The sequence below is a fragment of the Salvelinus sp. IW2-2015 genome, linkage group LG7 (genome assembly GCF_002910315.2).
Source record: "Salvelinus sp. IW2-2015 linkage group LG7, ASM291031v2, whole genome shotgun sequence".
NCBI classification, from domain to species: Eukaryota; Metazoa; Chordata; class Actinopteri; order Salmoniformes; family Salmonidae; genus Salvelinus; species Salvelinus sp. IW2-2015.
Window position 1 is genome coordinate 18,080,109 of NC_036847.1, and position 22,555 is coordinate 18,102,663.

The 22,555-nt window shown below is 44.7% G+C and overlaps 1 protein-coding gene across 3 annotated transcripts in view; it reads left to right on the forward strand.

Annotated features, from left to right (window-relative positions):
* Window positions 1-22,555, forward strand: part of LOC111966537 (pleckstrin homology domain-containing family M member 2-like) — a 52,627-nt gene that overhangs the window by 7,549 nt on the left and 22,523 nt on the right. For 2 of the 3 annotated variants that reach the window (XM_023991262.2, XM_023991264.2), the window contains exons 5-12: window positions 8,419-8,506; window positions 8,747-8,921; window positions 9,361-9,414; window positions 10,442-10,718; window positions 11,067-11,915; window positions 15,848-15,917; window positions 21,308-21,398; window positions 21,813-21,877. In XM_023991262.2, coding sequence (XP_023847030.1) covers window positions 8,419-8,506; window positions 8,747-8,921; window positions 9,361-9,414; window positions 10,442-10,718; window positions 11,067-11,915; window positions 15,848-15,917; window positions 21,308-21,398; window positions 21,813-21,877 — 1,669 coding nt within the window. The remainder of the gene's footprint in view (window positions 1-8,418; window positions 8,507-8,746; window positions 8,922-9,360; window positions 9,415-10,441; window positions 10,719-11,066; window positions 11,916-15,847; window positions 15,918-21,307; window positions 21,399-21,812; window positions 21,878-22,555) is intronic. The other variant, XM_023991263.2, reaches the window with a different exon arrangement.

A 22,555-nucleotide genomic window follows, 5' to 3' on the forward strand; every position in this document is an offset into this window, starting at 1 on the left:
AGCTGCTGCATGATATCTAAGGAAGTCCTGAGGTTTTGCTCCCCTGAGGTAGAGTATCTTATGATAAGCTGTATCTACCTAGAAAGTTTTCATCTATATTCTTCGTAGCTGTCTATTTTCCACCACAAACCGATGCTGGCACTAAGACCACACTCAATGAGCTGTATACAGCCAAAAGCAAACAGGAAAACGCTCATCCATGGGCGGCACTCCTAGTGGCCGAGGACTTTAATGCAGGGTAACTTAAATCCGTTTTACCTCATTTCTACCAGCATGTTAAATGTGCAATCAGAAGGGGGAAAAACTCTAGAGCACCTTTACTCCACACACAGAGACGCATACAAAGCTCTCCCTCGCCCTCCATTTGGCATATCTGACCATAACTATCCTCCTGATTTCTGCTTACAAGCGAAAATTCAAGCAGGATGCACCAGTGACTCGGGCACTGCCGCTTTCAAGGAGCGGGACTCTAACCCGGAAGCTTACAAGAAATCCTCTTATGCCCTCCGACGAACCAGCCGATGTAAGACCTTTTTAAACAGGTCAACATTCACATGGCGGATTACCAGGACGTGTACTGCGAGCACGCGCTGACCAACTGGCAAGTGTCTTCAATGACATTTTCAACCTCACTGTCTGTAATACCAACATGTTTCAAGCAGACCACCATAGTCCCTGTGCCCAAGAACACAAAGGTAGCCTGCCTAAATGACCACCGACCCGTAGCACTTACATCTGTAGCCATGAAGTACTTTGAAAGGTTGGTCATGGCTCACATCAACACCATTATCCCAGAAACCCTAGACCCACTCAGTTTGCATACTGCCCCAACAGATCCACAGATGATACAATCTCTATTGCACTCCACACTTCCATTTACCGCCTGGACAAAAGGAACACCGATGTGAGAATGCTAATCATTGACTACAGCTCAGCGTTCAACACCATAATGCCCTCAAAGCTGATTACTAAGCTATGGACCCTGGGACTAAAAACCTCCGACTGCAACTGGATCCTGGACTTCCTGACGGGCTGCCCCCAGGTGGTAAGGGTAGGTAACCACACATCTGCCACGCTGATCCTCCACACGGGGGCCCTTCAGGTGTGCGTGCTCAGCCCCCTCCTGTACACCCTGTTCACTCATGACTGCACGGCCAGGCACGACTCCAACACCATCATTAAGTTTGCCGATGACACAACAGTGGTAGGCTTGATCAACAACATGACAGCCTATAGGGAAGAGGTCAGAGACCTGACTGTGTTGTGCAAGGACAACAACCTCTCCCTCAACGTGATCAAGACAAAGGAGATGATTGTGGACTACAGGAAAAGGACTGAACACGCCCCCATTCTCATCAACGGGGCTGTAGTTGAGCAGGTTGAGAGCTTCAAGTTCCTTGGCATCCACATCACCAACAAACTAACATGGTCCAAACACACAAAGACAAGTCGTGAAGAGAACACAACAAAACCTATTCCCCCTCAGGAGACTGAAAAGATTTGGCAATGGTCCTCAGATCCTCAAAATGTTTTACAGCTGCACCATCGAGAGCATCCTGACTGGTTGCATCACTGCCTGGTATGGCATCTGCTCGGCCTCCGACCGCAAGGCACTACAGAGGGTACTGCGTACGGCCCAGTACATCACTGGGGCCAAGCTTCCGCCATCCAGGACCTCTATACCAGGCGGTGTCAGAGGAAGGCCCTAAACATTGTCAGTCTCCAGCCACCCTAGTCATAGACTGTTCTCTCTGCTACCGCGCGGCATGCGGTACCTGAGTGCCAAGTCTAGGTCCAAGAGGCTTCTACCACCAAGCCATGAGACTCCTGAACATCTAATCAAATGGCTACCCAGACTATTAGCATTGCCCCCCCCCCCCCCCCCCCCCCCCCCCCCCCCCCCCCCCCCTCTTTTACGCTGCTGCTACTCTCTGTTATTATCTATGCATAGTCACTTTAATAACTCTACCTACACATACATATTAACTMAATTACCTCGACAAACCGGCGCCCCCACGCATTGACTCTGTACCGGTACCCCCTGTATATAGCCTCGCTATTGTTATTTAACGGCTGCTCTTTMATTACTTGTTACTTTTAATTTTTTTGTTGGTATTTTTTTWWWAACTGTTTTGTTGGTTAAGGGCTTGAAAGTTAGCATTTCACTGTAAGGTGCATGTGACAAATACAATTTGATTTTAAATCAGTGTCAGGTTCTAATGTTTCCTCTGGTCTTCCTGACCAATTAATGATGGATTCTAATAAAGTGAAGGGTAAAGACCATATTGTAGGGGTTTTTAACAAGCACTTCGAATACAGTTGAAGTTACATACACCTTAGCCAACTACATTTAAACTCAGTTTTTCATAATTCCTGACATTTAATCCTAGTAAAAATTGCCTGTCTTAGATCAGTTAGGATCACCACTTTATTTTAAGAATGTGAAATGTCAGAATAATAGCGAGAATAATTTATTTCAGCTTTTATTTATTTCATCACATTCCCAGTGGGTCAGATTACACACTCAATTAGTATTTGGTAGCATTGCCTTTAAATTTGTTTAACTTGGGTCAAACGTTTCGTGTAGCCTTCCAYAAGCTTCCCACAATAAGTTGGGTCTATTTTCCTCCTGACAGAGCTGGTGTAACTGAGACAGGTTAGTAAGGCCTCCTTGCTCCCACACGCTTTTTCAGTTCTGACCACAAATTTTCTATGGGATTGAGGTCAGGGCTTTGTGATGGCCACTCCAATACCTTGACTTTGTTGTCCATCAGACAGTACAATCTTTGTCCCCATGTGCAGTTACAAACCGTAGTCTGGATTTTTTTATGGCGGTTTTGGAGCAGTGGCTTCTTCCTTGCTGAGCGGCCTTTCAGGTATGTAGATATAGGACTCATTTTACTGTGGATATAGATACTTTTGTACCTGTTTCCTCCAAYAACTTCACAAGGTACTTTGCTGCTGTTCTGGGATTGATTTGCACTTTTCGCACCAAACTACGTTCATCTCTAGGAGACAGAATGCGTCTCCTCCCTGAGCGGTGTGACGGCTGCGTGGTCCCGTGGTGTTTATACTTGCGTACTGTTGTTTGTACAGATGAATGTGGTACCTTCAGGCATTTGGAAATTGCTCCCAAGGATGAACCAGACTTGTGGAGGTCTACAATTTTTTTGTGAGGTCTTGGCTGATTTCTTTTGATTTTCCCATGATGTCAAGCAAAGAGGCACTGAGTTTGAAAGTAGGCCTTGAAATACATCCACAGGTGTACACCTCCAATTGACTCAAATTATGTCAATTAGCCTTTCAGAAGCTTCTAAAGCCATGACATTTTCTGGAATTTTCCAAGCTGTTTAAAGACACAGTCAACTTAGTGTATGTAAACTTCTGAATTGTGATACAGTGAAATAATCTGTCTGGAAACAATTGTTGGGAAAATTACTTGTGTTGTGCACAAAGTAGATGTCCTAAKTGACTTGCCATAACTATAGTTTGGTAACAAGAAATTTGTGGAGTGGTTGAAAGCGAGTTTTAATGACTCCAACCTAAGTGTATGTAAACTTCCGACTTCAACTGCATGCTGTAAGTTTTTGTAAGTTTTTGATAATGTTGGGGCTCAGGCTTCTAATGTAAGCTCTGTTTCAGTAAATTATATGCCCTTGTGAACCATTTACATTTTGAGCCTGTTTCTTATGCTAAGGTCTGTGAAGCTCTAAAGGCAAGAGACACTAAAAAGTTTGCAGGTCCAGACAACCTGGATCCCTCCTACCTCTTAAAGATACCAGCTGGTATTATTACTGAACCTGTGGCTCACATTTTCAACTTGAGTCTCTTGACCAATTCCATACCCAGCATTTGGAAATCCGCTTATGTCCTCCCACTGCTAAAGGGTGGAGATTCCTCAGATGCTAATAACTATGCTCCTATCTCTAAACTCCCTATCCTAGCCAAGGTCTTTGAATCCCTGATGAACACAGTTTAAAAAAAACGTATTCATTGAAAGGAACATACTGAGCGCAGTTCAGTCTGGCTTTAGATCAGGGCACAGCACCAAAGCTGCAGCTATGTCAGTGGCAAGTGACACCATTTGGGAAATGGGATGCAACCGGCAAAGTTGCATCTATATGTAGATGCTAGTTATATATTAATGTTCTCCTTCTCTGGTTCAGGCTGTTGAAGATCTCCAGACTGCTTTTCAGTTACTGCAGGCCTCCTTTTATGGTCTCCAACTGGTCTTGAATGTACAAAGAAATTAAATTCATGACCTTTACCGGAGCTCACACTCAGCCAGAGAAGGTTAGCATTGTCACATCTAGTGGCTTATTTATTGAAAAAGTGTCATCCTACAAATACCTAGATAAACGCAGCAACATTAAAAACGTCCTCTCACTGCCAACTGTTTTATTTTCAGCAAACTTAACATTTGTAAATATTTGTATGAACATAACAAGATTCAACAACTGAGACATAAATTTAACATAAATGTAATAATGTGTCCCTGAACAAAAGGGGGGTCAAAAAAGTAACTGTCAGTATTTGGTGTGGCCACCAGGTGCATTAAGTACTGCAGTGCATCTCCTCCTCGTGGACTACCAGATTTGCCAGTTCTTGCTGTGAGATGTTACCCCGCTCTTCCACCAAGGCACCTGCAAGTTCCCGGACACTTCTGGGGGGAATTGCCCTAGCCCTCACCCTCTGATCCAACGGGTCCCAGATGTGCTCAATGGGATTGAGATCTTGGCTCTTCGCTGGCCATGGCTGATCACTGGCATTCCTGTCTTGCAGGAAATCACACACAGAACGAGCAGTATGGCTGGTGGCATTGTCATGCTGGAGGGTCATGTCAGGATGAGCCTGCAGGAAGGGTACCACATGAGGGAGGAGGATKTCTTCCCTGTAATGCACAGCATTGAGATTGCCTGCAATGACAACAAGCTCAGTCTGATGAAGCTGTGACACACCTCCCCAGTCCATGACGGACCCTCCACCTCCAAATCGATCCCGCTCCAAAGTACAGGCCTCGGTGTAATGCTCATTCCTTCAACGATAAACTCGAATCAGACCATCATCCCTGGTGAGACAAAACCGCGACTCGTCAGTGAAGAGCACTTTTTGCCAGTCCTGTCTGGTCCAGCGACGGTGGGTTTGTGCCCATAGGTGACATTGTTGCTGGTGATGTCTGGTGAGGACCTGCCTTACAACAGACCTACAAGCCCTCAGTCCAGCCTCTCTCAGCCTATTGAGGACAGTCTGAGCACTGATGGAGGGATTGTGCGTTCCTGGTGTAACTTGGGTAGTTGTTGTTGCCATCCTGTACCTGTCCTTCAGGTGTGATGTTCGGATGTATCGATCCTGTGCAGCTGTTGTTACACGTGGTCTGCCACTGCGAGGACGATCAGCTGTCCGTCCTGTCTCCCTGTAGCGCTGTCTTAGGTGTCTCACAGTACGGACATTGCAATTTCTTTCCCTGGCCACATCTGCAGTCCTCATGCCTCCTTGCAGCATGCCTAAGGCACGTTCACGCAGATGAGCAGGGACCCTGGGCATCTTTCTTTCAGTCTTTTTCAGAGTCCGTAGAAAGGCCTMTTTAGTGTCCTAAGTTCTCATAAGTGTGACCTTAATTGCCTACCGTCTGTAAGCTGTTAGTGTCTTAACGACCGTTCCACAGGTGCATATTTTTTTATTTTTTTTTATTTTTACGAATTATCTTTGAGAGACAGGGGTCCTGAAAAAGGGACATTTCTTTTTTTTGTGGAGTTAACATAAACGCAGGGTTTAGTGACTAGGCATAAGGATAGTTAATAAGAGTAAAATGATGAACAGAGTAGTAGCAGCATATTGAGTAGTAGCAGCAAGAATTGACCTGGCCCGGGTATCCTGGAAGGATATTGACCTCATCCCATCAGTTGAGGATGCCTGGTCATTCTTTAAAAGTAAATTCCTCACCATCTTAGATAAGCATGCCCCGTTCAAAAAATGCAGAACTAAGAACAGATATAGCCCTTGGTTCACTCCAGACCTGACTGCCCTCGACCAGCACAAAAACATCCTGTGGTGGACTGCAATAGCATCGAATAGTCCCCGCGATATGCAACTGTTCAGGGAAGTCAGGAACCAATACACGCAGTCAGTCAGGAAAGCAAAGGCTAGCTTTTTCAAGCAGAAATTTGCATCCTGTAGCTCTAACTCCAAAAAGTTCTGGGACACTGTAAAGTCCATGGAGAACAAGAGCACTTCCTCCCAGCTGCCCACTGCACTGAGGCTAGTTAACACGGTCACCACCGATAAATCCATGATAATCTAAAACTTCAACAAGCATTTCTCAACGGCTGGCCATGCCTTCCTCCTGGCTACTCCAACCTCGGCCAACAGCTCCGCCCCGCCCGCGGCTATCGCCCAAGCGTACCTAGCTCTCCTTTACCAATCCGGATAGCAGATGTTCTGAAAGAGCTGCAAAACCTGGACCCATACAAATCAGCTGGGCTTGACAATCTGGACCCTCTATTTCTGAAACTATCCGCCGCCATTGTCGCAACCCCTATTACCAGCCTGTTCAACCTCTCTTTCATATCGTCTGAGATCCCCAAGTTTGAAAGCTGCCGCGGTCATCCCTTTCAAAGGGGGAGACACCTGGACCCAAACTGTTACAGACCTATATCAATCGTCCCTGCCATCTAAGGTCTTCGAAAGCCAAGTTAATAAACAGATCACTGACATCTCGAATCCCACGTACCTTCTCCGCTGTGCAATCCGGTTTCTGAGCGGTCACGGGTGCACCTCAGCACGCTCAAGGTACTAAACGATATCATAACGCCATCGATAAAAGACAGTACTGTGGCAGCCGTCTTCATCGACCTGGCCAAGGCTTTCGACTCTGTCAATCACACTATTCTTATCGGCAGACTCAGTAGCCTCGCTTTTCTGATGACTGCCTTGCCTGGTTCACCAACTACTTTGCGAGCAGGTTCAGTGTGTCAAATCGGAGGGCATGTAGTCTGGTCTCTGGCAGTCTCTGTGGGGGTACCACAGGGTTCAATTCTCGGGCCGACTCTTTTTCTGTATATATCATGATGTGTCTTGCTGCAGGCGATTCCCTGATCCACCTCTACGCAGACGACACCATTCTGTATACTTCTGGCCCTTCCTTGGACACTGTGCTATCTAATTCAAACGGCTTCAATGCCATACAACACTCCTTCCGTGGCTCCAACGCTCTTAAACGCTAGTAAAACAAATGCATGCTTTTCAACCGTTTGCTGCTGCACCGCCTGCCCGACTAGCATCACCACCCTGGACGGTTCTGACCTAGTATATGTGGAAATCTATAAATACCTAGGTGTTCTGGCTAGACTGTAAACTCTCCTTCAGACTCATATTAAACATCCAATCCAAATCAAATCTAGAATCGGCTTTCTATTTGCAACAAAGCCTCCTTCACTCACGCCGCAAACTTACCCTAGTAACTGACTATCTACCGATCCTCGACTTCGGCGATGTCATCTAAAAAATAGCTTCCAATACTCTACTCAGTAAACTAGATGCAGTTTATCATAGTGCCATCCGTTTTGTTACTAAAACACCTTATACCACCCACCGCTGCGACCCGTATGCTCTAGTCGGCTGGCCCTCGCTACATATTCATCTCCAGACCCACTGGCTCCAGGTCATCTATAAGTCCATGCTAGGTAAAGCTCCGCCTTATCTCAGTTCATTGGTCACGATAACAACACCCACCCGTAGCACGCGCTCCAGCAGGTATATCTCACTGATCATCCCCAAAGCCAACACCTCATTTGGCCGCCTTTCCTTCCAGTTCTCTGCTGCCTGTGACTGGAACGAATTGCAAAAATCGCTGAAGTTGGAGACTTTTATTTCCCTCACCAACTTTAAAAATCTGCTATCTGAGCAGCTAACCGATCGCTGCAGCTGTACATAGTTCATCTGTAAATAGCCCACCCAATTTACCTACCTCATCCCCATACTGTTTTTATTTATTTACTTTTCTGCTCTTTTGCACACCAGTATCTCTACTTGCACATGATCATCTGATGTTTTATCACTCCAGTGTTAATCTGCTAAATTGTAATTATTCGCTCCTATGGCCTATTTATTGCCTACCTCATGCCTTTTGCACACAATGTATATAGACTCTTTYCCCCCCCTACTGTGTTATTGACTTGTTTATTGTTTACTCCATGTGTAACTCTGTTGTTGACTGTTCACACTGCTATGCTTTATCTTGGCCAGGTTGCAGTTGTAAATGAGAACTTGTTCTCAACTAGCCTACCTGGTTTATTAAATTAAGGTGAAATAAAAAAAATTAAAAAAAATATGATGAGTGTGAAAGTGTGTCTGTATGACTAATGCGTATAACTAGTCCCCTTATTGTAAATAAACCAACTGCTTTGAATCTCTTCCCAGAAATGCATTGGTGTGCAGCCATGATCACCTCACACTCTTCCTCACGTTGGTGTCGGGACTGGAGTTCATTCGCTTTGATCTGGAGTTGGTCAGTTATTAGACAGTGCTTTAAAACCATTATAATTCATATTAATACACTTCATTTACAAAAGTCCAACAGTTCAGGCTTTATTGTAAGACAATAAGAAAAAGTACCATCAGGTTTAACCAAATAATCTAAACATAGTATTTGGTTTGTGTGTAAAACTAATAAATAGTTCAGTCAAAAAGAGATGTGTAATGTAACATCAAGAACACTCTCAAACCCCAATTGTTTTCTGGATGTTAGGATGTCCCTTACTTGGATGTGGCACCCTACATGCCGGAGTACTACAAGCCCCAGAATCTGCTGGACTTTGAGGAGCGCCTTCCCAGCTCGGACAGCCTTTCTTTGCTTTCCTTCACTTCCCTCACCTCTACCAACCTGGAGTGGGACGACAGCGCCATCGCCCCGTCCAGCGAAGGTCGGGCTTCACCTATCCATCTCTTTCCTTTTCTCCTTCTCCACCTCTGTCTTTTCTCTCCTCCCCGTCTGTCTTATGCGGTGTCACTAGCCTAATTCATAGGCTGGTTTGTCAAGTAATGAAGTATTGATGCTGAAGTTGGATTGATCAGGAAGACACTTGTGGCTCATGAGTTTTAATGTAGAAATAGTAGCTTAGCACTCACATTGAAGTGCTCTTCATTGATCACATAGCACAGTATATGAACTCCAGGGTGTGAATGCTTTATCTCCTGTCACTTTCCATAAACCATTGAGCCCCCATTTATTTGTAATTTTCTTTACCTATCCATACCAGTAACTGTTCTCATCAAGTGTATCATATTTCTCTCATATGTCACATTTTCTACCTCTGTCTCGGGCCTTTCGTTCTAACGTTGAGTCTTATCCCTCCTTTTTAGATTATGATTTCGGGGACATCTTCCCCGTGTTGCAGCCAACTGCAGACTGGGAAGGTGGGACATGGTTACCCCTCCCCTATCCTGCCTTCCTCCCCGCTCACAGCATCATGCATGTCCTCCATCCCATAGTCAATGCATTCTGGTCCTCTGTGTAGTCAGTGGTTTAATTGGAGTATCTTAATTGCAATATCAATGCTGAGAGGGAAATGGTAGAGAAGTCAATGAAGGGGCTTCTGTTTTATGCACTTTAGTTTATTGGGAAGTAGGCTAGATGGATTCGTAAGCATATTAAAATCCACTGTTGCTGTGCTTTTACACTTATCTTTTAAGACACTACTGAATCAAATGTCAATTGTCCTCTATCATTACATGTGTAGAGTATTAAGGGATGAATTGCATAATGATGCCTAGTTGTAAAAATAAATATAATTTTAGGGGAATTTTTTGCTCACCTTTATGCAAGAACATTTGTGGCACTATTGCAACATTTTCATACGATTTTATTGCCAAGTAAGTTATTTTCTAAGCAGACATTTCTATGCACTGGTGAATTGTTAATGTTGTCTATCATGTTTTAATGTACCAGGCAACATGTTTATTTTACAAGACGTGATCTTGAAGCGTACGCATCATTGATGTGGAATAATACTCGAGAACTGCAATGCCTGATGTAGCTGGTACTCACTCTGTTTGGTGTCTGCCGGCATATATGTGGTTTATCTATTTCTTATTGGAACCATTGGATTGCATGGCTTTGTTCTAGGTTCAACTATGCCTTCAAAGCTTTTGTCACCAACTGTAGCATGTACTATAGCACTGTCACTGCATTCATTTGACATAGTTTCACCAATGCCTGTGTCACTCAACAAGCTTGTCTTTTTTTTTTCTGCCTGCCTGTCTTTGTCCTGTGCATCCTGTGGGAAATGTGTGGTTGCGTGCCCTCATCCCTGTCCCAGCCAAAGCCCCACCAGTATCCATTCTCATTATTTGGATCCAGAATGTGTACACTATCTGTAGCATACTGTATGTGTGATTGTTCTATTTTGTTAACTGTGTGTGTTCCTCTCCTGTCCTGCCGCAGAGGGTGACCTCACCGACCCGGTTATCTGTCCGCGCTCCAGCGCCTCAGACCCTCAGACGGTCTTCAAAGACTCTGTGATTCTCCGGGCTGCCATTATCCCAGTGAGGGGAACTTCCCCGCCCCGCAGCCCCACCAGACACAACCCCTTCAACAAGGATTCGGACACCAACACCTCGGCCGACATCACCCCCGTCCACACTGCTAGCCGCCACCCCCACGACACCACCACCACCGTGGACGACATGGAGAGCACCAGCAATGAGCTGGAGGTTATCAGGTACAGCACACACTCCTAACATTAGCCTCTATGGGTAAAACTACATGAGATGTAGGCTAGTTAGCTGCTTAGCCACTAACTGGTTATCAGGTTTATGTTGCMCACACTTTTTTTCAGCCTCAACACACAGAGCTTAGAGTTATTGAATCCAAATGGCATGTTCCATCTTCATTTTAGCTCACAGACATCGAGGTTATCAGATCAAGCGAAGCCCTCATTTATTGGCACACTCATACAGGTCAGCAAGTCCCCTAGCTTTTTGGCTTGTGAAATGTTATGAATTCTTATGGACCTAGGAGGAGTACATATGGACTAACTATGATGACATACTGCTTTCCTTTCCACCAGGATGGCCAGACGAAGGAAGCCAGCCAAGAAGCGCCATGTCGTGAAGGGCTCCAGCGACTCCACGGTGAGCAGTGAACAGAACACAGCGGCCTCCGAGCAAGCGGAGGTAGAAGACGGAACCCAGGTGAGAGGGGGAGAGGGGCTGGATGGAGACTCCCGTAGCCACTCTGTGGGGCCGCCACAGGGCTCAGGGGCCGAGACAGTGAGGAGAAGGAGAGGGATGGGGGATGAGGAAGGCCAGGAGGAGAATGAGTCAGAGGGTCTCCTGCGGCTGCCAGAGATGACTGACACCTCCATGGACAGTGTGGGCCAGCCTCTACGTGATGTTATGGACCGGCTCAATGGAGCTCTGGACGGGGGGCAGGCCTGGTGGCGACCAGACAGAGAGGAAGAAGATAAGGGGGAGAAGACCCATCAGAGTTCCCTCCCCAGAAGGTCCTCCTCTGGCAGCCCTGAAGCCGTCTCCCAGCCCCCGGGGCAGCAGCCCTTTCGAGGGGATCCGATTATTGAGCCGCCTGACCCGGAAGCTGGGGCCCCCCTCCTGCTGCGCCCTGCTCTGGCCCCGAGCCCCAACTTCCTGCAGGCCCCTCCGGCCCCTGCAGACTTTTACTGCTTTATCCCCCACAATCCAGATGCTGCTGCCACGCGTGGTGGCCACCATGACACTGCAGGGCATGGCCAGCCGCAGGCTCTTCCTGGTGGCCATGAAGATGAGAGAGAGGCAGAGGCACCACCAGGACAGGACCCCTTCTTAGAGGAGGCAGTGGTGGTTGAGAATGGATTGCCTGCTGGAGAAACTGAAGAGGACAGTCTCAGTCCAACAGAAAACTCCCATTCTGCAGAATTCAAGTGAGTTGGGAGATTAATTACACATGTTTGGGTGAACCATGAATGGAACCTTTTTAATCATTGTCTAAGCTGGGGGGGCCGTTCTACCCTGCTAACATATAGAATTGTTTTAGGATGGTCATACCAAGGATCATTGAGCTATTTTATTTAGAATTTTAGAACCCATTTAGGTATCAAAAAAATATATAAAACATGTATTTGAAACATTGAATTTGGCATTACTGCTATTAGCCCATAGCAACACATTGAATAATATATTCATACACTTTTAAGTGTCTGTCCTATATCTGAGCGATTATTWAAAAAATTAAGAAATTATWWAAAAAATTACCCATATTTAACAAWTTTTTTGGGGCACTAAACTACTTCCATAATACACTAAGTAAAAACATTAGGAACACCTGCTCTTGACCTGGGGAATCCATGTGAAAGCTATGATCCACTTCAATCAGTGTAGATGAACGGGGAGGAGACAGGTTAAAGAAGGGTTTTTAAGACTTGAGACATGTACAGTGAAAGTACAGTGAAATGCCTTTCTTGCAAACTCAAAACCCAACAGTGTAATAATCAATAATAATGTAATACTAGTAAAACACACAATAAATAAGAAATATGAAAACACAATAACTAAGTACGCATACTATATACATGGTGAAGTTCCAATAGCATATTTACAAGGTGCAGGGATTTTGATATATATATATATATATATTATTTAACTAGGCAAGTCAGTTAAGAACAAATTATTATTTACATTGACGGCCTACACCGGATACTGGAGTGAGGGGTAAGGTGACTAGGCAAAATGATATAAGATGAACAGAGTAGCTGCAGCTTGTATGTGAGTGTGTGTGTGTAGAGTCATTATAAATGTATGTACATATTATGTGTGAGTGAGCAGATGATGGAGTGAGTGTAGGGCCTGTCAGTGTGCATATACACAGTGTAAAAATATAATTTCAATAAAGATACAAGGTTAACTCAGTCTGTGTAGCTATATTGTTAGCTATTTCAGTCTTATTACTTGGGAAGAAAGCTTTTCAAGAGCCTGTTGGTGTTAGACTTGATGCACAGGTCCTGCTTGCCGTGCGGAAGCAGAGAGAATAGTCTATGGCGGCTTGGGTAGTTGGAGTCTTTAACGATTTTCCAGGCCTTCCTTCCACACCGTCTGACATATACAGTGCATTCAGAAAGTATTCAGACCCCTTCACTTTGTCCACATTTTGTTACATTACAGCCTTATTCTAAAATCGATTGATGAGGATTTATTTATTTAATCTACACACAATACCCCATAATGACAGTGAAAACAGGTTTTTAGAAATGTTTGCAAAACATAAGTATTCAGACCCTTTGCTATGAGACCCGAAATTGAGCTCAGGCACATCCCTTTTCCATTGATCATCCCTGAGATGTTTCTACAACTTGATTGGAGTCCACCTGTGGTAAATTAAATTAATTGGACATGATTTGGAAAGGCACACACTTGTCTATATAAGGTCCCACAGTTGGCAGTGCATGTCAGAGCAAAAACCAACCCTTGAGGTCAAAGGAATTGTCTGTAGTACTCCGAGACAGGATTGCGTCAAGGCATAGATCTGGGGAAGGGTACCAACACATTTTATGCAGCATTGAAGGTCCCCAAGAACACAGTGGCCTCCATTTTTAAATGGAAGAAGTTTGGAACCACCAAGACTCTTCCTAGAGCTGACAGCCTGTCCAAACGGAGCAATCGGGTGAGAAGGGCCTTGGTCAGGGAGGTGAACAAGAACCCTATGGTCAGGGAGGTGACCAAGAGCCCGATGGTCACTGACAGAGCTCCAGAGTTCCTCTGTGGAGATGGGAGAACCTTCCAGAAGGACAACCATTTCTGCAGCACTTCACCAAGCAGGCCTTTTATGGTAGTGGCCAGACGGAAGACACTCCTTCGTAAAAGGCACATGGTAGCCCTCTTGGAGTTTGCCAAAAGGCACCTAATGGATTCTCTGGTCTGATACAACCAAGATTGAACCAAGCGTCACGTCTGGAGGAAACCAGGCACTGCTCATCACCTGGCCAATACCATCCCTTTGGTGAAGCTTAGTGGTGGCAGCATCATCAAAAGTTCACCCTAACGACCCTAAGCACACAGCCAAGACAATGCAGGAGCGTCTTTGGGAGTCTCTGAATTGCCTTGAGTGGCCCAGCCACAGCCCAAACTTGAACCTGATCGAACATCTCTGGTGAGACCTGAAAGTAKCTGTGGGGCGACGCTCCCCATCCAACCTGACAGAGCTTGAGAGGATCTATAATCGCTGCCAAAGGTGCTTCAACAAGTACTGTGTAAAGGGTCTGAATACTTAAGTAATTATGATATTTCAGTTTAATATTTTTTTTCAATTAGCAAAATGACCTGTTTTTGTTTTGTCATTATGGAGTATTGTGTGTCGATTGATGGGGATTATTTATTCTTTAATCATTTTTAGAATAAGCCTGTAATGTAACAAAGTGGAAAAAGTGAAGGGGTCTGAATACTTTCCGAATGCATTTTAGATGTTCTGGATGGCAGGAGCTCGGCCCCAGTGATGTACTGGGCTTTCCGCACCACCCTCTAGCACCATACCAGGCAGTGATGCAACCAGTCAAGATGCTCTCAATGGTACTGCTGTAGAAGTTTTTGAGGATTTAAGGGCCCATGCCAAACTTTCTCAGCCTCCTGAGGGGAAAAAGGCGCTGTCGCGCCTTCTGTACGTGTGTGCTTGGACCATTTTTAAGTCTTTAGTGATTTGAACTGGAAGTATGTGTGCTATTCAGAGGGTGAATGGACAAGACAAAGGTTTGTTTCTTTGAACAGGTTATGGTAGTAGGTGCCAGGCGCACCGGTTTGAGTGTGTCAAGAACTGCAACGCTGCTGGAATTTTCACACTCAGTTTCCCGTGTCTGTCAAGAATAATCCACCACCCAAAGGAAGTCGAGTCAACTTGACACAACTGTGGGAAGCATTGGAGTCTCACCAAATGCCAGTATCACTGTGGAACGCTTTCGACACCTTGTGGAGTCCATGCCCTGACGAATTGAGGAAGATCTAAGGGCAAAAGGGTTCAACTCAATATTAGGAATGTCTTCCTAATATTTTGTACACTCGGTTTATACCTCCATTTTCCGACATGTACGTGCTAGTGAGAGTCTAACCTTTCCATAGAGGGGTCATATTAGTGCGTAGCTCAAACTGTTCAGACGCAACAGACAGAAGTTGGCAGATAAGCGGTACAAACTTCAGTCGAGTTCCGTGACGCTTTTGGCCGCAGAGCGAAACGGAGAACACCATCGTGTTCATGAGTCTCATCTCTCCGTTGAGTGGTCAGATGATTCGTTTGTAGGCCAAACCATTCAGACGCTACAGACACTTTAGTGAGAACACCGATTTTCGGGATGTCACACTGACAAACACCGCTCTAGCTCGGCCACGTTCCAACGCAGATGCGGAAGGCCGCCGTTGGTGGATGTGGCGGATTGAGGTGCAGCCCATGCAACAACAAAAAATAGACTGATTTTGATGGTGATTTTTGTTACTATGCAAATTAGATTGCCGCAAGGCGAACATCGACTCTAGCGGTTTTTAAAGGCACAATATCTGGGAAATATTTTTTCTTAAATGTCCACCTGATTTCAGTTTGTGACATAACAAGCAATGTATAGTGTAGAGAATCATTGTACCATCTTTTTCAATAACAAAAAAATCTATCTTGKCTGAAATAGCTTGTTTTTGTAGCTGTATGAGTCTGATGTACAAAACTGAAAGTAAAAAGAAACAAATGAAACTTACTGAAGGGAAGCAATCAGAATGACAGATCTATTACTAGCATTTCTATCGGAAATCTATCAGGTCTGGCACAAAATTACATAACTGTTAAGCCTTTTTTGGGGCAATTCTGATTGTGTGGCTGTTTCAGGGTGGACAACAATCACCTGCTACTGCTCATGATCCACGTCTTCAGAGAGACTGAGGAGCAGCTCTTCAAGGTAAGCCTAGTATATTATGTTGGTTGGAGGGGGTGTAATCAGGCTGTGTGCTCAGGGTTGTTGTCCTGTTGGAAGGTCAACCTTCGCCCTGTTCTGAGCACTCTGGAGCAAGTTTTAATCAAGGATCTCTCTGTACTTTGCTCCATTCTTCTTTCTCTCGATCCTGACTAGTCTCCCAGTCCCTGCCGCTGAAAAATATCCCCACAGCATGATGCTGCCACCACCATGCTTCACCTCAGGGATGGTGCCAGGTTTCCTCCAGACGTGACCCTTTKTATTCAGGCCAAAGAGTTTAATCTTGGTTTCATCAGACCAGAGAATTTTGTTTCTCATGGTCTGAGAGTCCTTTAGGTGCAAGCGTGCTGTCATGTGCCTTTTACTGAGGAGTGGCCTCCGTCTGGCCACTCTACCATAAAGGCCTGATTGGTGGAGTGCTGCAGAGATGGTTGTCCTTCTGGAAGGTTATCCCATCTCCACAGAGGAACTCTGGAGCTCTATCAGAGTGACCATCGGGTTCTTGGACACTTCCCTGACCAAGGCCCCTCTCTCCCGATTGCTCAGTGTGGCCGGGCGGCCAGCTCTAGGAAGAGCCTTGGTGGTTCCAAACTTCTTCCATTTAAGAATGWTGGAKGCCACTGTGTTCTTGAACCTTCAATGCTGCAGATTTTTTTTGTTGGTACCCTTCCCCTCATGGCGCGGTTCTGAAACATAATCTTCAGTACGCCATTAAATTTGCGCCTTTCCCTATATGTTGCTATGTGCATAATATCGAACTTAACCAGCATATTGGTGTTGAGAACAATGCTGCTGAGGCAGCAGCAGAGTGAGGTAATGAGGAAACCACCCTTGGTTTAATTGTTTAAGAAAATTGAAGAGAGAGTATACCTTAAGTAGGTCTATAAGTAATAATAGTCTAACTTTTAAGTGTGCCTGGATTTAGGAATCATCCATAATATCTACAGAAATAAGACAGATCCTGCTTCTGTTGCCAGTTTGAGTGATTAATAGCCTACTGAATCCGTGAGTATGCATGTTTCACGTAAAGAGAGCAGGGATGGAGGGAATAGGGAATGTTTTTCCACAAAAAGTTATATTTCGGTAACAGAACTTTTCACTCAGAGAAACAAGTAAGAAATTAAATGGCTATAATGATGTTGCAGCTTCAGCATGGAACGTGTGACAAACACTTGCATATAGTTGATTTTATTCAAACACATAGGATGTGTCTATATATGGAAAAGTACACGATTGAAAATGTTGACCGATTTTAACTCTCGGTCGACCAATATATATATATTTTTAGTCTGGGACAGCCCTAGTATTGGTATTAGCCCTCAAATTATATTGAAGAGCCAGATGTGCCTCTCTGTTCTGGGCCAGATGCAGTTTTTCTAGGTCCTTCTTTTCAGCACCTGACCGGGCAATAATCAAGATAAGATAAAACTACAGCCTGCAGGACTTGCTTTGTGGCGTGTGGTGTCAAAACAGAGCATTTCTTTATCATGAACAGACCTCTCCCCATCTTCAACCATTAAATCAATAGGTTTTGACTAACAGTTTACAATCCAAGGTAACACCAAGTAATTTAGAACCCTCAACTTGCTTAACTGCCACTTTATTCATTATCAGATTCAGATGAAGTCTAGAATTTAGCGAAGGATTTCTACCAAATACAATGCTCTTAGTTTTTTATAGATGTTCAGAAATAGTTTATTACTTGCCACCCATTCTAAAACTGACTGCAACTCTCTGTTTCGGGTTGCAGTGATTTCGCTAGCTGTGGTTGCTGACACGTATTGGGTTGAATCATCTGCATACATAGACACACAGGCTTTGTTTTAATGGCAGTGTCAGGTCAGTGATACAAATAGAAAAGAGTAGGGGACCAAGAGAGTTGCACTGCTGTACACCACACTTTACATGGTTAACATTAGAGAAGCTTCCATTAAAGAAAACCCTCTGTTTTATTTGACAGATTGCCATATCGTAGATTCAGAGCCGAGGTTGAAAAGCCATAACACAAGTTTTTCTTTTTAACAGGTTATGGTCAATAATATCAAAGGCTGCACTGAAATCTAACAGTAGGGCTCCCACAATCATCTTATCAATTTCTTTCAACCAATTACACTGCTCAAAAAAATAAAGGGAACACTTAAACAACACAATGTAACTCCAAGTCAAATCACAACTGTTGTATCTATGAAATCAAACTGTCCACTTTAGGAAGCCAACTGATTTGACAATAAATTTCACATGCTGTTGTGCAAATGGATATAGAGCAAAGGTGAGAAATTATAGGCAAATTAGCCAAGACACCCCCAAAAAAGGAGTGGATTTTCTGCGGTGTGACCACAGACCACTCTCAGTTCCTATGCTTCCTGCTGATGTTTTTGGTCACTTTTTGAATGGCTGGCGGTTGCTCTCACTCCAGTGGTAGCATGAGACGGAGTCTACAAAACCCACACAAGTGGCTCAGGTAGTGCAGTTCATCCAGGATTGGCACATCAATGCGAGCTCTGGCAAAAAGGTTTGCTGTGTCTGTCAGCGTAGTGTCCAGAGCATGGAGGCGCTACAGGGACAGGCCAGTACATCAGGAGACGTGGAGGAAGGCCGTAGGAGGGCAACAAACCCAGCAGCAGGACCGCTATCCTCCGCCTTTGTGCAAGGAGGTGGCACTGCCAAGAGCCCTGCAAAATGACCTCCAGCAGGCCACAAATGTGCATGTGTCAGCATATGGTCTTCACAAGGGGTCTGAGGATCTCATCTCGGTACCTAATGGCAGTCAGGCTACCTCTGGCGGAGCACATGGAGGGCTGTGCGCGGCCCAACAAAAGAAATGCCACCCCACACATGCATGACTGACCCACCGCCAACGGTCATGCCTGGAAGGATGTTGCAGGCAGCAGAACGTTCTCCACGGCGGTCTCCAGACTCCCTGTCAAGCGTGCTCATTGTGCTCAGTGTGAACCTGCTTTCAATCTGTGAAGAGCACAGGGCGCCAGTTGGCGAATTTGCCAATCTTTGTGTTCCTCTGTGCACAATGCCAAACGTCCTGCACGGTGCTGGGCTGTAAGCACAACCCCACCTGTGGACGTCGGGCCCCCCTCATCCACCTCCATGAGCTGGCTGTTTCTGGACCGGTTGAGCAGACACATGCACATTTGTGGCCTGCTGGAGGTCATTTTGCAGGGCTCTGGCAAGTGCACACCTCCTTGCACGAAAGGCGGAGGTAGCGGTCCTGCTGCTGGGTTGTGCCTCGCTAGCCTCCTGCCACGTGCTCCTGATGTACTGGCCTGTCTCTCCTGTAGCGCTCCAATGCTCTGGAGCACTACTGATACGGCTGAGCAGAACAGTCAGCAAACCTTTTTGCCACAGCTCGCATTGATGTGCATCCTGGATGAACTGCAACTACCTGCAGCACTTGTGTGGGTTGTAGACTCCGGTCTCATGCTACACTAGATTGAGAGCACCGCCAGCATTCAAAAGTGACCAAAACATCAGCCAGGAAGCATAGGAACTGAGAAGTTGTCTGTGGTCACCACCTGCAGAATCACTCCTTTTTTTGGGGGTGTTCTTGCTATTGCCTATAATCACCTTTTGTCTATTCCATTTGCAGCCACAGTGCAACAGCATGTGTAAAATTTATTTGTCAATCAGTGTTGCTTCCTAAGTGGACAGTTTGATTTCACAGAAGTGTGATTGACTTGGAGTTACATTGTGTTGTTTAAGTGTTCCCTTTATTTTTTTGAGCAGTGTATAAGTAATTTGTGTCAGTGCAGTACATGTTGAGTGCCCATCTCTATAAGCATGCTAAAAGTCTGTTGTTAATTTTTTTACAGAGAAATAGCATTGTATCTGGTCAACATAAAAATGTATCCAAAAGTTGAATAAGAGTCGGCAGCAAGCTGATTGGTTGGCTGTTAGAACCAGTAAAGGGTGCTTTATCATTCTTTGGTAACGGAATGACTTTGTGTCCTCAAACCTGGAGGGAAGCCAATTTTTTTCTTCTCCAGACTCAAATTAAAAATGACAAATAGGAGTGGTGATATAGTTCTCTACCATCCTCAATAACTTTCCATTCTAAGTTGTCAATACCAGGTGGTTTCTCATTATTGATGGACAACAATACCTTTTCTACCTCACCCACACTAACAATACACAATTTTGAATTACAATGCTTTTCCTTCATTGTTTGGTATTTTATGCATGAATATGATGGCTCACAGTTGTTGGCATTTCATACCTACTTTGCCAATGAAATAGTCAATAAAGTAATTGGCAACATCAAAAGGTTTTGTGATAAATGAGCCATCTCATTTAATGRAAGATGGAGTTGAATTAGTCTTTCTGCCCCATTTCATTTACATTATACCAAAGTTTTTTACGTCATACTTTGTCTTTTATCTTGGTTTCATTAATACAATTTATTATTTTTGTTCAGTTTAGTCACACAATTTCTCAATTTACAGTAAGTTTGTCATTCGGATGTGGGGACAGACTTATTCGCCACTCCTTTTGCCTGGTGCTTCTCAACCATACAGCTTTTCAATTCCTCATCAATTCCCAAGGCCTTATCAGTTCTAACAGTCTTCTTCTGAAGTGTGCATTTAAATACTCCCCGTTATGGATTTTACAATGGTGGAAATTCCCTCCAGCCAATGCTTTCCTTCAATCGAGTGCATTTAAATCCATGACTGAGTGTGTGCAAGCACACACTTTAGCAGAAGCATGGATAATCGGGATGCTGCCAGGGCCTCCCAACCATCTCTACTCTGAATGCATCTTTATACACATAATTGAGTGTTCAAAACATTAAGAACACTTGCTCTTTCCATGATGTAGACTGACCAGGTGAATGATGATCCCTTGTTAAATCGAATTCAATTAATGTTAATGAAGGGGAGGAGACGGGTTAAAGAAGGATTTTTAACTTGAGACTATTGAGACATGGATTGTGTATGGGTGCCATTTTAGAAGGTGAATGAGTAAGACAACGGGATATGATAGTAGGTGCCAGACACACCGGTTTGTGTCAAGAACTGCAACGCTGCTGGGTTTTTCACGCTCAACAGTTTCCCGTGTGAATCAAGAATGCCCCACCACCCAAAGGACATCCAGCTAACTTGAAGCATTGGAGTCAACATGAGCCAGCATCCATGTAGATGTTTCGACACCTTGTAGAGACCATGCCCTGACGAATTGAGGCTGATCTGAGGGCAAAAGAGGGTGGGTGCAACGCAATATTAGGAAAGTGTTATTTATWTGTACACTATATCTGGAACAAATTGATTTCAAAGGTATTGGTAAGTAAATCAGTGAGATTAGTATGCTTTGCAGTGTATATGAAAAGGTGCAGTCCTGAGTCTTTAGTTATTTTTGTCTGTTCCCAGATGGTGAGGATGAGCACGGGTCACATGGAGGGAGACATGCAGCCTCTCTACCTGCTGCTGACTGACTGTTACATCTACCTGCTGAGGAAAGGTGAGGGTATACTGCTCACCACGCTCTCAGATACTCTTTAATTCCGTCTCACTCTCTTGCTCACTTGGTAGAGCATGGGTTGTGGGTTCAATTCCCACAGGGGGAACAATTTTTTTTAAATGATGCACTCACTACTTACTGTAAATTGCTCTGGATAAGAGCATCTACTAAATGACCAAAATGTAAATATATTAGATTAACATTTGGTGGTGGCTTTTGACTTTGCTTGTCACTCTCGCGCTCCCTTCTCTCGCGCTCCCTTCTCTCGCGCTCCCTTCTCTCGCGCTCCCTTCTCTCGCGCTCCCTTCTCTCGCGCTCCCTTCTCTCGCGCTCCCTTCTCTCGCGCTCCCTTCTCTCGCGCTCCCTTCTCTCGCGCTCCCTTCTCTCGCGCTCCCTTCTCTCGCGCTCTTTTAGGTGCAGCAGAAAAGCCCTATACAGTGGAGGACGCCATCTCTTACAATGAGTTGGACTATGTCTCTGTGAGTTGTCTATACTGCTGGGATATGTTGTCTACTGTCAAGATTGTCTGTGACTGGTTTCTTGTAATGCCACACGGTTGTCTTTTCTGCAAGGGCGCAATAGGTTTTCTTCAAGGTTAGCTTGAAGGTTGTCTTGGTCAATGTTTAGCATCAGGGTCATGCAGGATCCTTAAATTACAAGGTTCATGAGGTCAGATGGTTCATGAGTTTACTAGGTTCACTTCCTTCTAGTTGTTGTTTATGTGAATTCCAATATGGCCGACAATCACGCAGCCAATTTGAAAGCCATTGTCCCTGTGACTGTCTTTCATTCGACTTCAACATGTGCAAATACAAATTGTCGGTCTTATATGGACAAATGTGCAGCGGCTGGAATTTAAGAAAGTGAATGCCCAATTCTTATTTTATGGACTACAGTTATGTAATGGAATTGATTTTCCAGATAGTGTGGATGCCACCATATCATTTTAGGCTATGAAGCACTTTGGGCTGTTTAATGGAAGTGATTGAAGGAAGCCTTAACAATTTTCATAAAAATTTAAATGTTGGTTTTATATAGCACATTTGCTTCACGACCATCACCTAAAAAGCTGATGGACAGAAGAGGGAAAACAACAAGAAGGAAGAGTTATTGTTTATGTCCATTCCACTAAGTTGAGATATTGTCCCTGTCCGTCT